The following is a 17,514-nucleotide window of genomic DNA, read 5'->3' on the forward strand; positions in this document are numbered from 1 at the left end:
TAGAGTAACAATTGGTGTCGAGGAGTGAGATTCGGACCCGGGACTAAATTAGTTAGGCCCAAATTTTGGGAGGGAAAATCGGTTCGGAGCGCGTACTGCGCTCGACAAAATCGAGCCGGAGCGCGGTCCCGCGGTTACTGCGCTCGCCGAAATTATAACGAAAAAAAAAAAAAATTTGGATTTGTTTTACGAAACTCGAATTTTGCAAGTCGCGCTATGGCGGATCAAGACGGCTGGGGTCCGGTAGCGGAGAGTGAAGCAGGGTCGGTCCAGGACCAAATTGAGGGACATGAGGGACATGAGGAGAGCGAAACAGCGAGGGTAGCAGGCACGCAAAATGGCGCCTCGCACATGACTACGGCGCCCGCGACCGTAGCAGCGCCGCCGGTGGATTCGAACCTTTGGTTGCTACAAGCCGGGGTCCCTGTGCAAGACTGGGTGAGCATTAAACTATTGCTAATCCAGATGAATGCAAAAATGGATGCCATGATAGACAAAACAAGGTGTGATCGGGGAAAATTGGAGGGCCAATTGGGGGTAATGGGGAACCGGATGGAGGCTCAGAATGAGCAATTGGGGGTAATGGGAAACCAAATGGGGGTAATGAGGGACGAAGCGAGGGGTACCGGTGAGGAGTTAGACAAGAAATTTGGGAAGTTCGACAATAATTTTGAAGGGTTAGACAACGGGATAAAAGAGGTGAAAAAGGGGTTAACGGGGGTAGAAAACAGAATGGCCGCTCAAGAGAATCAAATGGAAGGGATGCAAAAAGGGTTAGAGGGGTTAGAAAACAGTATGGAAGGCAAATTGAGGGACATGAGGGACCAAGCGGAAAGGGAAGTTAAACAAATGGAGCAGCAGATAGAGGGGGTCAGAATGGGGGTAGAAACCAAACTGGATGCTCACAGGGAGGAAATGGAGCAGATGAGGGTGGCATCTGGGCAGGAGATGCAAGTGATGGGAGAGGAGATCAGAAGAGGAGTGAGTGAGGAGGTCGGAGGAGTGCGCGAGGAGGTGAGGCACTGTAAGGAGCACATGGAGAAGGAGGTGAGAAAGGGGACTGTAAAGTTACAAGGGGGCATAGAGGACCTGACGCAGGAGGTGGAGCAGCTGACGGTGGGACAGACGGAGTTAGTGGAGCAGGTTCAAAGGAACACTGCGGTATTAGGAGGTTTAAAGGCGACACAGAAAGAACTAAAAGATGACTTGGTAGCGACGAAGAGGGAATGTCAGATGGTACGTGAGGGACTGACAACGAGGTTGGACGAGGTGATAGAGGTAATGGAGACGAAGGACCGGCAGGTGAGGACGCACATGGAAACGGTCAAGGTAGCCTTGGAGGACGAGCTTGAGGAGACGTACCGGGGAATAAAAGAGGTGAGGCACAAATTAGAAGAAGTGGAAGAAGGGGTGAGCGAAATTAAGAAGCGACGGAGAGGGGATAACAAAGAGATAAAAGAGGAGATAAAAGAATTGGTCCAAAGTCTGTGTTTGGATCGTGATGTGCTCGTTAACCGGATGAGGGATTCGCAGGTGATGGAGGAGAAGCGAAGAGGAAGAGGACCTGGTGTAAGTGGTGACCAATATGGTCGTGCGTATGATGCGCCAGGGGATTTAAGAAGCTTGGGGGTCGAGATGGACCCGGGTGTTCGTGAGAGGCCGTTGGTGAAGTGTGCGACAGGTCTGGTGTGCGAAAGAGGAGGTGTGCGAGAAAGTCCGACTCTGGGGTGTGTGAGGAAAAAGTGTGTGCCAAGGAGTGAGGGTGCTGTCAAGAGTGAGTTGGTCGAAGCGCGTGTGCGAGGGAGCACATGGAAGCGTGCTGTGGTGAGTGTTACAGAGGGTGTGACGGGAGAGTGTGCGCGAGGAAGGTGTGTGACGGACAGGTGCATGGGGAAAGAGTGCGCTGTCAAAGGCAAGGAAGAATGCACACCTGTGGTGAGTGTTACAGAGGGTGTAACGGGAGAGTGTGCGCGAGAAAGGTGTGTGACGGACAGGTGCATGGGGAAAGAGTGCGCTGTCAGAAGTAAGGAAGAGTGTCCACCTGTGGTGAGTGTTACAGAGGGTGTAACGGGAGAGTGTGCGCGAGAAAGGTGTGTGACGGACAGGTGCATGAGGAAAGAGTGCGCTGTCAAGAGTAAGGGTGAGTGCGCTGTCAGGAATGGAGGTGAAAGTAGTGAGAGTGACATGGAGCGTGAGTTAGTTGTGACAGGTGAGCGAGGATGTACACCTGGGATGGAAGGATGCACACCTGGAATGGTAGAGCGTGAGTGGGAATGCACGCTGGAATTGGTGGTGAGGCACGTGGTTGGGTGTGCGAATGAGGGCACGCCTGTGATTGTCACAGAGGAGGTGACCGAGGAGGGGGTGCGAAGCGGTGTGTTGGTGAGGTGTGCGACCAACGAATGTGTGCCAAAGTGTTCGGTGGTCAGGTGTGTGACCAAGGCTGTGAGTGGAATGGGTGTACCTGGGTGTGTAAGGAACGGTACGAGGAGCATGGGCACGACTGGATGTGTGAGCAAGGAACGGGCTGCGGGGTGTAAGCGTCCAGGTGAAGCATCGACGTTAGACGGGGTAGAGTTTAGAACGACTTATAGCCGAATCGGGCCCTCGGTGCGTGCTGGGCCTCGCTTTGAACGGCCGCGTCCGTGCTCCACTAGGCGGAGCGGGCAGCCCGATAGGAAGGGTCGTTATGGCGACCACGTTTTGTTGAGGCGTGCCGGCAGGTCGAGATCGGGACATTGGATGGCTCCACGCCGAGGTGATGCGTGGGATCTCGGCCCGGGTAAGCCCCCGTCCCTGCACCGAGTGCCGGACGCATCCAGCCGCTGGCACAAAACAACCAGCATCCATTGCTTGGCTTTACGAAGCCGGGCTTTGGACAGGGATTGGCGCACCGAGAGGTATTAGTGAGTAGACTGGGTGAGGAGGTTAGTGTTTTGGACCCAAAATTAGAGAAAAACAAAATTTGATGATTGGCAAGGGATTGGCAGTAGTGATTGGCAGATGATGGGCAGTGATTGGCAAATTTTTGATTTGTTGAAATTTGATGTGCAAAATTGGTAGTGAGAGCCCCCCGATGTGGTGGGATGGCAAGTCCACCATCCTTCCCATGTGGTGGGGCAAAGGAGCAATAGCTTATGGGGTGTATGGCAGTGAAAACTAGCCCGGGTGGGTTAGGATATTGTGTGTAGGGCCCTAGAAGATGACATTAGGTGACGTTAAGGTTTAGTTAGTGACTGATACCTGTAGAGGGGACGCAGGTAGATTAGTATGGATGATAATGACGAGGGAGCGCAATAGTTTAAAGGGACGACTGGGAAGCGCAAGTTTCAGAAGGGAGTAGTTAGCTGAGATGATGCCGTGTTTGTGAGAGTTGAACAGGTGTGATTGCACAGGTGTGCAACTGGACAGGTGTGTGGAACAGTGTATGAGTAGTGAGTGTGTGGATCAGCGCGAATGCGCTTGGGGAGAGAAGGGTGCAGGTGGCACCAGGTGTGAGAGCACAGGTGTGCAAGTACAGGTGTGTGGAGAGAGTTGGAGTAAGTGGAACGGAGTGGTGTGCATGGTGCGAAGGTGTGGATGGGGGAAGAGTGGACCCCTTTCACGAGTACCCGGGGCGGGTAGTGTAAGTGTTAGGTAGAGGGTGCAGGTAAATTGTGGTTGGATATTGGCATTTGTGGTGCGGTTGCAGAATGGTGTTGTGAATGGGTGCATTAGTGTTGTGGAAATGGCTGGGCATGTAGCCTGTTAGTGTGTGTAGTTGGTTGGGCACTCCACCACTGTGAGGATGTCGGCCAGGTGAGGCCGCAGGTGGGCTCTGGGAGCCGGTAGTTGTGAGTGGGTGCCTGAGGATCCCGGGTGTGGATCGGGCAGCCCAGTGCCAGAGAGGGCACGGAGTGGGGAGAGAGCCAGAGGGCCTTCCCCAGGTAGTTAGGTTAGGGTGAGGAGCAGGTAAGCTCGGAGGCAACTGCAGTGGTGGAGGTGTGCAGGTGGGTAGACCCACTGGGAGAGGTACACGCCACAGCCCAGAAATTGTGCGAGGGCACCGGGAGATGAATCGGGGGAGTGAGACCCCAAATTGAAAAGCACCACAGGTTGGCCAATGGGAATTGGTTTTTAGAACCCATAGTGTAAGAGGGCCAATGGTTTGGCCGGAGAAAGACCCCGGGTAGTGTAAAGTTGTTAAACTCATTTAGGAGATAGTTAGGATTGATGAACCTGTCGCACCATACGCAGCCACTTGCCTGTGGTGATGATGATGACTCCACACCTGTGTTTTCTTTGTTTTGTTGCAGGAGATGAATCGCTGTGTGGATTTGTGAGACGCATCACGACGTGGATGAGACATTGGGGTGATTCCATCTCTCCCTCCCTAGGAGGGACTGATGATGAATTGGTAATGGCAAATTATGATGTTGAGTTGGAGATGGCAAATTTTGATGAGAGTTGAAAATGGCAAATTTGATTGGTTAGGAGGGAGAGAAGACGAATTTGGTATATGGGAGGAACGGGGAAGACAGTAGGGATGTTTGTTGATTTGTAAAGTAGATGTTTATGGGTAGTGTTGTGTTTTGTGGATACAGTAAGGGGTAAGGGAGGGGCCATGTAGGTTACCTGGTGGGGGGGGGGCGTACGATAGGAACGTACCTGTCTCACCTGGTTCCCATGTGCCCCCAGTGTGCATCACCTTACATTGCGTGCACTTTTGCGCCCTTACCACCTTACTCACTTGTCTGCTTCTTTTGTCTCCCACCTCCGAGGATCTGGCTTTGGGGAAGAGAGAGAGGAGAGAGAGGTGCTGGCTGCGCAGTTGTGGGCCTGCACTTTCGCTGTTTGCTGCCGGGATCGATACACCATATGGACCGCAACGTTTGTGGCCACCCACAATGGACCGCAGTTCGTTTGCGGCCAAGCACCACCCGGGGATGGACCTATGGGTCAACGTGGCACCTATGCCATACAGGTGAACCACTTTTAGTTAACACCAAGTGCACCACAAGAAGAGCAAGAGACACCTGCAGGGTTAGGGGTTGTCGAATTTATTTTTATTCCAATGAACAATGGTGACTGCACCGATTGGTGGTGGGGTGGTGCTTTTGATGCTCGGGAAGGGTGCTCTGCACGTTATTAAAGGCCGTCGGCCACAGAGCACTCGTGGGTTGGTGTATCGATGTTGGCAAGCGCGCTCTCTCTATGCATAACATCTGCATGTGTTCCTCCAAAAACAGGTCCTGGATCGTAGTGTAAATAGCAGCGTAGTCTTGTAAATAATGCTCCCTACCGGCTGTATGTTTAGTTTGAGAATTCTTTCCGGATTCGGTTATCCTGTGGGTGTGTTTCTGTGAGGAGAAGGGTGCAACGTCGCAGGGGGACATATTTACTCATTTGTGAATATCTGTAAAACTGTCGCACTCAGGGTAGAGTTAATAGTAGAGGGAACTACATTGCGTGCCACACTAAAGTAGGTAAAAATTTATCGGGTCGGGACGCCCCGAGGGTAGAGAAGGGTGCAATGTTGCGAATATGGAATTTGGCCTCCATATCCGCTTGTAAATATTCCCCTATTTTCTCCAATACTCCCCAACTTTCCCCAATCCCCCATTCCCTAGTCCCATTGCATGTAAATAACAATCAGTAGAGCCGACCTTCCCCTTATTCCCCCATTAAATGTCGTGCCCAGGTCCACCGCACCACACGTAGACAACTTTCGGACATCTTCCTAGTTATTCTTATTCTATGTCAGTTAAGGCCTCGTCTCCATTAATTATGACTCTTCGTTGCACCAGAATGTGATTATATGGCATCAGTAGTGAGTTTAGGACCTTTCCCATACCTCCTTCCATCTTCTTCCCCAACAATTACAACAACAACAGAGGAGATGGCGGCGGAGCGGGGGAGGATGCGTCCTCACACCGGCTCGATTAGCTCCAGACCATGCGCTCCACGGGGTTACCACGAAGGGGCTCCTTGTCAGCTCCTCGTCAAGGGCGGAGCCGGTAACCCCCCCCGCATGCACCCAATGAGAAGCAACGTGCCGATTCCACGAGGCGGAGCTAACGAGCCGAGGGCGTGTCACTCCCCGCCGGATATACGCGGCCACGTAGCGGACGTGACGTCAGATTCGCCCCCAGCTGGAGAAAGAAGGACCTGCGAGCGCTGAAACAGATGCGCCTGAGTTTGGAGAGGCCTGAGAAAGAACGTCACCTCTGAGCGCTGCGACGAGACCTCCCCGCATCTCTGGACCGAACCGTGTACCCTGCTTTGAGCCAAGAGTGCACCTTGAGCCATCGATACCCGCTTTCCTGCCATCAACCCCCGTGTGAGTCAGCCGTTGTTCCGTTTGTCTGTCGTCTGTCCGGGAATAATATAAGATTGTGTCTAAGTGCTTGTCTTTCTATGTTGTACCTCTCGTCCCTGTAATCTGACCTTCCGCACGAATATAATCTCCTCCGGAGGTCTTGAGAACCGTATCCCTGGTGTCGTCATTTTATAACCCAGCCGGGTGTCTTCTTTTTCTTATTGAGCCAGCGTGGCGCGGCTTCGTCAACGTTCGAGTACCATCGGGTAATTTGTGCGGACACGACGGCCATTCCGCTCGGCCCACCTTAACATCAAAGTCGTGTCTGTAACAATATATTATATATATAGAATATATATTTATATTTATGCAATATATATATATAGAATATATTGTTGCGGATTTGAGAATCCTGTTTTTTTTTATTGTTGTAAGTGTCATGAATCTTGTTGTAAATATCACCCTCCGTAGTGTAAAGGTCAAAGGTCGTCCTCCTAGTTACTCCATATACATGCACGTAGCAAATCATATATCCTTCTAAATAGTTATCTCCTCATTCTATGTAGTTTAAAGCTCTGTTCCCACTAGTTGACACTGCATTGCATCAGATGACATAAGATAGTTCCCCTCCATATCCCAAAGCCTCGATTGCCAACTGCATTGGGCGGTTTTCTGCATTTGCCGCCATTGCCATGTGCTGTACCTCGGAGAAGAAAGGCGTGTCTCCACCTCATCATCAGAGGGTGGAGCCAGGAGAGCCCTTGCCTACCAACCAAGCACGAGGGGTTTGGCTTGAGAGGGCGGAGAGAGAACGATCGGGGAGGTTCGCGAAGGTTCGAGGCTGTGGCCTATATAACCCGTGGCGGGACGCCCCCACCAGAGATGAGTCCTTGGAGAGCACGCGACGCACCTGAGACGAGTTGAGGAAGGAGATGCTTGAGGGAGAGAAAAGCACGCATGAGCTTTGAACCACCGCAGCTTGAACCCCCGCAGCTTTAACCACCGCAGCTTTGGGTTTTGACGGCAGTTCGACCGTGGCCGCGAAGGAACGCCGCCGTGCGAAACCGATCGAGAAGGGGGCGGCGGCTACTCACTCCCGGCCCGACCGTGCTCCGGTTCCAGTTGAACCTTCCTCTCCTTCCAGCCATTCGTTCCTGCCTTCGTCCCCCATTCGTGTGAGTCTGATTGTCGTCTGTTTTGTGTGTCTTGTCCTGGGGTATAAGTTAAGCCTGTTTAGATAAGTTAGTATTTGCACTGTGTCTTCTGGTCCTTCCATCCTTCTGTAAATTATTTTCTTATCTTTCCTCCTCCTTGGTTCTTTTGATTGTGTAAATAATAGTTAGTAATAAATTATATTTGTATTTCCTACCTTCGTTCTTCTTCTTCATGCTCGTCCGGTCGTCTTTGTGATTTCCCCATTGAAAACCTGTGGCACGATTTGGCCAACGAATGAGAATCGGGTCTAGTTCTTGTTAATGGTTCGTGCCGCGGTTGCTAAACCGCTCGGCAATTAACATCTGTCCGCGGTCGCGAACGAGGTTGCGCATCTGCCTCTCCGAAGGGAGCTTGTGCAACTTCAGGACTCACGTCGGTCAGTCAAAAACAAAAGGGGATTAATCCCCCCTTCTTAAGGGGAAAAAGGCCAACGTAGAGATCCGTAACAAATTGGTGTCAGGAGCGAGATTCGGACCTGAAGCGCGCTTAGCGCGCTCAAATTACGAGTGGCCCACAATTTTATTTAACATCCTAAATTTAAAATCGTGCCATGGATGGTCAAGGCGACCGGATGCCGGTGGGGGAATTAGAAGAGGGTTTAGAGTCGACCCAGGACCCCGGGGAGGATTTGGGAGTCATGGAGGAGCGCAATACACATTGGGTTGTGGGGGTATCAGGTGCACAAAATGGCGGCGCTTCGCACGTGGTTGCGGCAGCCGGGCCCGAGATACCAGGGTACATGCGACGTCTACAAAAGTTATTGCCGCTTCACCTGGAGATGGTCCGTCAACTCGACAATGCTGTTTGTCATTTAGTGGTGGCTTTACGAAATTCCGGCATGAAACAGCGTGCTATTGCTCGGCAGTATGGCATCACTCAAGGTCAGGTGTCAAAGATCCTGAAACGAAATGCTCAGAGGGGTGTCCCTACTCCAATACCGAGGCCAGGATGTCCCCGCAGAATCACAAGGAGAGATGATCGCCAGCTGCACCGGTTAGTCTGCAATGGCCGTACAAAGTCAGCTAATCGGCTTAGGGCTGAGTGGCAGCAACTGACAAATGTGCCTGTATCCAGGAGGCTAGTCAACCAACGACTGGTTCAAGCAGGCTATCCTGCCAGGCATTCCCTGAGAAAGCCAGGCCTGACCAGACAACACAGCCAGCGCCGATTGCAGTGGGCCAGAGAGCACCGTCAATGGCAGCCAGGACACTGGAATCACGTGACCTTCAGTGACGAGTCTAGATTTCTGTTCTATAGTCAAGATGGCCGCGTCCGAGTGCACAGACAAGTGCATGAAGCCCACAACGAAGATTGTATAGTGCCAAGAGTCCAAGCTGGAGCTGGTGGGGTGACCGTTTGGGCTGCTTTTCATGCAGGGGGCAAAACTGACCTGGCTGTTCTGAATGGAAACCTGAACCAGTTCAAGTACAGGGTAATTCTGGAAGAAACATTGCTTCCATTTGCTCGTGCAGCCTTTCGAGGAAACTTTGTCTTCCAAGATGACAATGCACGGCCTCATCGTGCTCGCATGATCCAACACTTTCTTGCTGACCGTGGTGTAGAGCATATGGAGTGGCCTGCCATGTCCCCGGATATGAATCCGATAGAGAACTTGTGGGCAGAATTAACGCGTCAAATCGACAACTTGGACCAGCAGCCGACCTCTGTGCATGAATTGCAGCAGACTATTGTCACTGCATGGCAAGCGATTCCTGTCCAAACCTTGGCAAATCTTGTCAACAGCATGCCTCGACGTGTACGTGCTCTCCTGTATGCTCGTGGGGGTTACACGAAGTACTGAACTGTAATTTTACTGTCCGTAATCCCAGTCATAATTTAGCTTTTGTTTTTGTTGAATTTTTTTTTTGGCTAATGTGCAAAATAAAGAGATACCTCTGGAAAACGTACAGAAGTTTAACACAGTACTGTCGGTGAATTGAGTTCGATATCAGTTTACATCACTTTCAAGGATCAATTTATTTGCTTCGAAATGTCAAATGTGGTTTTTGTTTCTTTTAAAGGTCACATGAACAAAATCTCGAATAATTTCAACATAATTCCAATGAACTTTTGGTTCTAAGTCATCTTGAAAAGTAAGTTCACCCCCACAAAAAAAATATTCCATATTAAATGCCAAGTCTGTATAACAAAGCTTTCTTCTCCAACACATTTGATGCCTATTGCATACCCTGGAGAATTTCTCATGGTCAAAAAGCACGTTCTTGAGTCTTCAAAACACAGACCAAGTGCCAAATTCAAACAGAATGACAGGATTATGTGATGTTTGGGATACCATTCCGCTTCTTGGTTCATGAATGGTAAGGAGAAAAGGAGCATCTTTGATGACAAATCAATGATTCTGGTGATTCGTTCATCATCAAGTATCCACCATGGGAACAATCTGAATGGTACAAATCAGTTCCATGCTGAACTCCACTATCAACATCAGCTGTGGGTTGAGGCATATCGGGTGATCTCACATTCCGAAACGACATCTTTGGTTATATACACGTTAATACATATGAAAACAACGATCGCCTTTGAAGGGAGGGAAGGGGATTAGGGAGTGCGTATGCAGGGTGTGCCCCCCCCACCCCCCTCACAACCCCCCTATCCCAATCCGCCACTATGGTCGTCTATATAATAATACAGAATCTTTCTGGCTTTGTGTCCCCATATTTCTCCAAGACAATGCTTTAGCCACTCAATTGTGTGGCCTTGCAGGTTTCCTTACAACTTCCTTTTTGCATTGGATTACTGCTTACCTTTCCGACCTTGATTTGTACAGGTTTTAAAGCTACCAACCAGAAGTAAGCAAACCAATATTGTATTTGAGGGCATTAAAATATATTTTATATATTAATTTTCGGAAAAGTTGAACAATGGCCTGCAAATCTAATTCTCCCAGTTACCCATCACTAGCACAAGCTGGAACATTGGTATTACAGACAGAGGATACTATTAAAATGCTACGAGAGCCATCATCAGGATGAGCAATGGGCTTGACGAACTTATATGTAAAATGTGTAATATGTAAAAAATATGTAAAACAGCACAAAATTACCTTAAAACCAGCCATGGATCCTGACTGCAGGTCAGACTCGATGTTCCCTGGGTCCAGATAGGCAATGCTCATGAGAAAGCCAGGTCCTGTAAATGCCCACAGCTTCCTGAAGCTAAATCCAGGCTGTTTTAAAAGAAAATAACAGGGGAAAACACTTTGGATGAGTAAACATAAAATGTAACGAGTCAAAGTGCACAAAGGATGAGTGGAGAGGGGACATGAGGGTGTGGGAGTGATGGAGGGAGGGGCTTCGGGAGGAATATGAGAAGGAAATTGTGGAGGATCGAAGTGGGCCCATTCTCATTTCCCCTAACCCCACACCCCCCATTACACGTCCCCTCTCCCTCCCAACAACCTTGTCCACAACAGGAATTTCAATCTTTTGAATGTCATCATCTTCAACTCTGTTTTCATTTGCATTCTCCTCCAAATGGTCACTGGGAGAGTTCCGGATGGTTTCATATTGTGTTGGCACATTCTTGGAATCCTGCTCCTCTTCAACTGTCAAAGAACAGCGGATACAAGAACCATTAAATTACAAATATTCAAACAATTATGGTGTTCTGGATAAAGCAAGCATGCCAAAAGCAACGAGAAGGAGAATAAAGGGGGGAAATTAAAATAAACAATTAAATTAAACAAAACAAACAAATTAACTGTTTACCTGTAAATAGATGTTAAACACGTTCATGCCTTGAAGTATTTCAAGCATTTAACAAAGGCTGTCACGTCATTTGCCAGAACAAAATTCAACATTTCACTTTTACTGCATCACCAAGCACATTTGATAGAGCGCAAGCACAGATGCTTCAGCACTGGGTACTTGTATTTGAACCGCCATGCATTTTGTTATGCTCTATGAATAAACTAATCGGGAATTTGTCCGCCCTTTTCCTTCAAAACCATACCATGCTTCTTCCAAAGATCATCCAAGTTGCTGGGATCCTTTTTACCCTGCACTCGTGAAGCGAAACGCAGGGTTAAGCGATCAGTTGCGTGCGTACGGCGTACGAATGTGTCTGCATTTTTTAAAATCAATTTCCTTCGCAATCATTGGTCTGAGTGACACAAAATTTTGCACCATAGGAGCACCTCCTCCTGTAGAATTTTTATTGATAATTATGACGTCATAGGTCACATGGTATGGACCATGTGACCTCCGAAACCATTCAATGACGAAACCGGAGAGCAGTATTCACATTGAAACGTGGCTCATTTGAAAGAAGTCCACATGGGAATACGTTTTGTTAACGATGATTAACATCATCGTCATTGTCAATGTCATTGGTGCCTTCATTTTGATGTCATAATTCGACAAGTACAATGCTTAGTCCAATCAGTTTGAAATTTATTGAGCGTGATCTACGCAACAATTATATTGGGGGAAGTAAACTTATGATGTCCATCAGTCACGTGGTCAGGCAGCCATATTGGATCAAAAAAAAACCAAATAAACAGAAGAGTTACCTACCTCGCACCAAGTGGACTGAGTGGGGTAGGTATTCTGTGAATACCATATCGTTTACTTTTTCTTTGTCCAAAAAGTCCCACACAGCTTCAATGATATTGAAAACTAGGCTTGGAGAGGGCCGTTCCAAGCAATGAAGGACTCCTCTTTCTTTTGCAAACAAGTTTTAATTATTCCACCTGAGTGTTGTGGATCGCTATCTTGCTGTAAGATTAAGTTTGGCCCAATAAGCCACAAGTCTGTTCCACAAGACTGCGTGTACCCATTTTCTCCCTTCTATTTTATGATTATAACCCCCACTCACAACTCAAGCTACCCTCCTACCTTTCCATCACCACTGAGATGTTAGAGTCCTGTTTGTTCAGCACGGAGTTGGAAAAAATAATTTCATCTAATAGAGGGTTAGGGTTAGGGTTAGCGGCTAGGGTGCCAGCTTAGGATCCTAGGATCCTGGGTTCGAATCCCGTTCGATCGCTGAATTAACGCCAGGGGGGTTGACTCAGCCTGTCATCCTTCCGAGGTCGGCTAATTGAGTACCAGTTCACTGGTAATTCCCTGTTTGTCGTCGAAGGCGGCAAAAAGGGTTGGCGTCAGGAAGGGCATCCGGCCGTAAAACATTGCTTCAAAAAGGGGACCAAAAAACAACAACAACCACGGTTCCCGAAAAAGGCCAACCCCTGCTTTGCGGGGAAAAATGGCCTCTAAACGGTGGTTTTTTTTAGAGGGTGTTGCACCATATGGTGTTATCCCTGGTGTTGGCTTAGCGGTTAGGGTGCCGGCTTGGGATCCGAGGATCCTGGGTTCGAATCCCGGTCGATCGCTAAATTAACGCCAGGGGTGTTGACTCAGCCTGTCATCCTTCCGAGGTCGGCAAATTGAGTACCAGCTTGCTGGGGTGAATGATCCCGGTGTGTACCCCGGTTTAGAATAGGTACACCGTACCCCTGCACATCGTAAGAGGAGAGGGTTGGCGTCAGGAAGGGCATCCGGCCATAAAAACAGTGCCTCAAACAGGGAACCATGATTGTCATGGGGCCCGCAAGGCTAACCCCCGCTCTAGCGGGGAAAAATGGCCTTAAAACGATCATTCATTCATATTCATTCATTCATTCAGAGGGTGTTGCACCATAGAGGCAGTGCTGATAACTCCACTCTGTGGGTATCTACACGAGAGAAGGTGCGCACGCAGGTGTGACAACTACAAAGATGAGACAAGATAAAGATAAAAGAAAAGAGAAGTGCCCGGCAGGACCAGCCTGCACGAGTATCTGTGTACGTAGGGACAGTAAGGTCATGCCCTGTATGTCTGGCCAACACAAAGGTCAGATCCTGACATAATTGGGTCTTCCTTCACGTCCCTCTATTATCCCAGTTATTTTACATTATCCTGTTTTCCTTCTGTGTAGATTTTTTTTTTTTTAAGCTCTCCCTCTCCCCCTCTCCTGCATCCCACCTCTTCACACTCCTTCCCCACTTCCCCTGTAACATAACAGATGAATAGCTTTTAGCTCTTATATAAAAAAAGAAACTTTGGTCCCAGTAATACGGAACTTTCAAAATGATGTATGAATACTAAATGAGGCATTTTGCGCATGCGCTGTGTGCGGTTTACACTGACGAGCAGTTCTGCTCTTTGCTCTTCAGGCACTTTTAACCTGCCATTACTAACAAAAAAATTGTGATTCAAATCGCCTTTTTAATGCAATTTTCAGCTTTTAGATGAAAAGGTGACAATTTAAATACGGTTAACTAGAATTGTTTCTGAATGCAAATAGGACTCAGAAATATAGCAATATGAGAAATATCTGGCGATGAGAGAAGTCCAGTTCGTACCATTTCCTGTTAATGCAATTATCTAGTGGCGCCCTGGGTTATAACACACACACACACACACACACACACACACACACACACACACACACACACACACACACACACACACACACACACACACACACACACACACACACACACACACACACACACACTTCGCTTTTCACCAATAGATGCAAAAATCTCGTACAATTAATATTGCGGCCCTGGAACCAAACAAACAATACATCTATAATGGCACTTGCAGCTCATACGGCTGCCACCCCTTCTCCCCACCCCAATCCCCTCACAAACATGATTAATAGTAAATATCATCATTTTAAACCTACCTTGTGCAATGACAAGCACAATAAATGACCTTCACATCGGTGTTAAGAAGCACGGAGGTTTGGGTAAAAGGCACCCATGTACAAACCGTCAGCCAATCACGGGCCCACATGGTCAAGAGTTTTTTGCAATATGGGCAGCAATATATCACCTTTTTGGACGAGTTGATCTGGAAGTTCCCCGAATGTTTGTTGTGCAAAGCACACCCCTTTTTCGCAGGTAGGTTTCCGATTATTTTTGTAAGTCGATTCATTCAACAATCCTTATCCGGCAGGCATGAAATACATCCAGAGTTGCCCCAATGAACTTCGTTACAAGGGGTTCTTGCGTATGCTCGCCGAGCAATCTGGGGTAGATTACGTCATTTTGAAAGTGCGATATTACAAACACACCTTTTCCCTATATGTCATATTCCCATTTCCTTGTGATTCCCTCCCAACCAGGACCTATGAAACTAGAACGACACTCTTCGACGTCACGATGTCGACCAATATGCCTCCGCCCACATTATCTATTACATTATAATACATACTTGTACCAAGTTTCATTAAAAAATCCATTCAGCTGTTCTCAAGTATCACATTTTTCCTGGACATGACCTCTGACCTCACTCCTCACCTTTGATGCTAAAATACAATCAGTTCATTTTTGCATCATAATACATACTTGTACCAGTTTTGGACAAGAATCCCATCACTGGTTCACAAGTTATCACAGTAACAGGGTTTTTACCTAACGTGACCTCTGACCTTTGGCGTTAGACCAAGTGACCCCAAAAATCGAATCATTTCATCTTTACCTCATTATACATACCTGCACCAAGTTTGACTAAGATCTCTTCAACTGTTCAAGTTATCGCGGGAACGAAAACTTATGGACGGACGGAAGGAAGGACGGACAGACAGCCCGACGGACAACCCGAAAACATAATGCCTTCGGCGACTTCATCGGCGGAGGCATAAATATGTCTGAACAACAGCTCAACCACAGCTCAGCCACAGCCTATGAATTCTTCCATAAAAAATGACAAGATGTATTTCAACAGTAGAAAGTGGGGGAAGGAATGATGCAATTTGAAAGGTACGTGATTGGATAGGAGATGGTCAGTTTTCCCCAGGTTCAAATAAATCATCACATATAAAAACAATTGCCCTCAATATGAGACTTACATGCAGTGTTATCCATTTTCAAAAGCTACTGCTTTCACCGTTCCACCTGGAAAAACAATCACAGCAGAGTTTCATCAATGCACAATTATAACTGCAGAGCTGATCAAAAAGCAAAGAAGATGTCAATGTCCACATGATGAGCAAATAAAATATTTCCCTCTCAATTAGAACATGCTATGACATCACAAAAACTGGTGCAAATCTGTGCAAATGCAAAAGGGGAAAGAAAAAAAAAAAACTAAGGATGCTCAACTATAAAACATACAGTAAAACCAGACATGGTCCATCAATTATTTGCATACCTGCCTTACATTACTATCTTTAAGTTGACAAAGAGAAATGTTCTTAACTAGATGTAACATGCGCTCGCGCGAGCATGCTGAGGGTCGACCTGAGTGGCGAGAGTTCAATTTGAAAAGAGTTTCCTTTTTCTGAGCTGTAAATAAGCACCGATTGAAAGTATTAATGACAACAGAGAGGAATAGCACAAAAGGAAGGGGAGGGAAATGAGTCAGGATGGGAAAGGGAAGAAAAGAGGGAGTGAGGGGAGTGGGGGTTGGGAAGAGCGAGTCGAGTGTGGGGGAGAAGAGTCATGTGGGTGGAGAGGAATCAAGTAGGGGGGAAGGGGAGAGCAGACAAGTGTGAAGGGAGAAAATGTGAGAAATGGGGTAGTGAGTGGAGGAATGTTGTGTGTGTGTTTGTGTCCACATGCTGTGATGTTCCACCGCAACTGAGGTGTTGGAATGTTCACTAGGGTAGTACCTTTGTCCTCTGGTGTGACCGCACTCTTTGGAGTGATGCCTAGTGCACTGGTCCCCACACTAGCATCCAACTCTCCTCTGCCTCCAACTAACTACCTGTGCATGGCAGCGGACACGCTCTGGCAAACTGCCTGGTCAGCATGCGAAACTAGGACAGGGTGCCTAGCAGATGAATTTTTGTCAGGTAGGAGAATCGTCTGTCCCCGCATAGTGCATGAAGACTGCTGCGGACACTGTGGCGATGCAGCAGTGCATGATGGAATGCACTTTTTTCAAGGGCGATATTCAGACGCGAGTGTAAATATCGGCCATCCACTGCAACTGCTTCCTCTGCTTTTAGTCGTCACAGGTGTCAGGCCACTACTGTTGCAGAGACCCAGCCAAGTGTGTGAGGCAGACTGGAAGCAAGGACTGCTTCACTTTAGACCCGTCTCGCACAACATCCGTTCATCAAGTACACCCTCACTCATACTCGTACCTTTACAAGTCTTACGGCAATGGGTGAGTAGTGACGGCAGCAGGTGAAGATGGAATGCTAGCTATGGACCTGTATGCAGGTGACCTGGGGCTTTGGTCATTCATATACTGGAATGGAGCGGCAGTACCGTCCGGTAGCATCTCAAATTGACTAGCCTTGTTTTAGGTTTTCACTGGTCAACCCTTTGGGGCGAGGCCTAATAATAGTCTGCCCCACACAGCCTGGACAACTCACCATAGCAAACAGGTCATCTCCAACAGGCTACACATTCTACTGGAGAGGAAAACAAGCCGATGAAGACCACATCCCTGGGGTAGGCCTAGCAGTCAGCTTGGTCCTTGTTGGTAGACTGATGGAACTGCCAAAGGGTGTCAACGAGTATTTAAAGACGTGTGGGATTCAACTCGCAGACAATCGGCACACAACCACAATCAGCAAGTATATGACAACTTTCACATATTCTGCCATAATCCAAAGAGCACTTGGATGAAGATCAGCACATACGTGTTGAGAGGCAGCTCATCATATGCCTGAAGTTATAAGCTGTTGGATTAGATAAGGATTGAAGATGCATGGCTTATAAATCGCATTTTATAACTTTGTCAAGGATTCCCTTTGGTGAAAACGTGTTTTTTTTGCTTTCAATGGCCTCACACCCTCATTTTAACCGATTCTGTTTCTGTTTTCATTTGTGGTAGTCACTAAAGTAGATCAAGACTCCGTTTTAAAAGATTCTGTGAAAATCTGTTCAGTTTTGATTGTTGTGTATCGAAAGGCCGGGTAATAACTGCTGGTTTGACTGGCACCGCAAAGTAGAGTTTTGGCGTCAAACTCAAAAAAAAGAAGAGAAGTAAGACAGTCTATGATGAAAAATATCATTTATTTGTAACTAGCAGAAGTA

The 17,514-nt window shown here is 47.8% G+C and overlaps 1 protein-coding gene across 4 annotated transcripts in view; it reads right to left on the reverse strand.

Annotated features, from left to right (window-relative positions):
* The window catches only part of LOC137431816 (natural resistance-associated macrophage protein 2), a 121,385-nt gene that overhangs the window by 83,937 nt on the left and 19,934 nt on the right, over positions 1-17,514 (reverse strand). For 3 of the 4 annotated variants that reach the window (XM_068123551.2, XM_068123550.2, XM_068123548.2), the window contains exons 2-4: positions 15,375-15,420; positions 10,933-11,078; positions 10,578-10,700 (exon numbers count right to left, since the gene is read on the reverse strand). In XM_068123551.2, the coding sequence (XP_067979652.1) occupies positions 10,578-10,700; positions 10,933-11,078; positions 15,375-15,390 (285 nt within the window). In that variant the 5' untranslated portion in view covers positions 15,391-15,420. Of the gene's footprint in view, positions 1-10,577; positions 10,701-10,932; positions 11,079-15,374; positions 15,421-16,682; positions 16,705-17,514 lie in introns of those variants that run through there. The other variant, XM_068123549.2, reaches the window with a different exon arrangement.

This window comes from Myxine glutinosa, chromosome 7, assembly GCF_964187855.1.
Source record: "Myxine glutinosa chromosome 7, kmMyxGlut1.1, whole genome shotgun sequence".
Lineage (NCBI taxonomy): Eukaryota > Metazoa > Chordata > Myxini > Myxiniformes > Myxinidae > Myxine > Myxine glutinosa.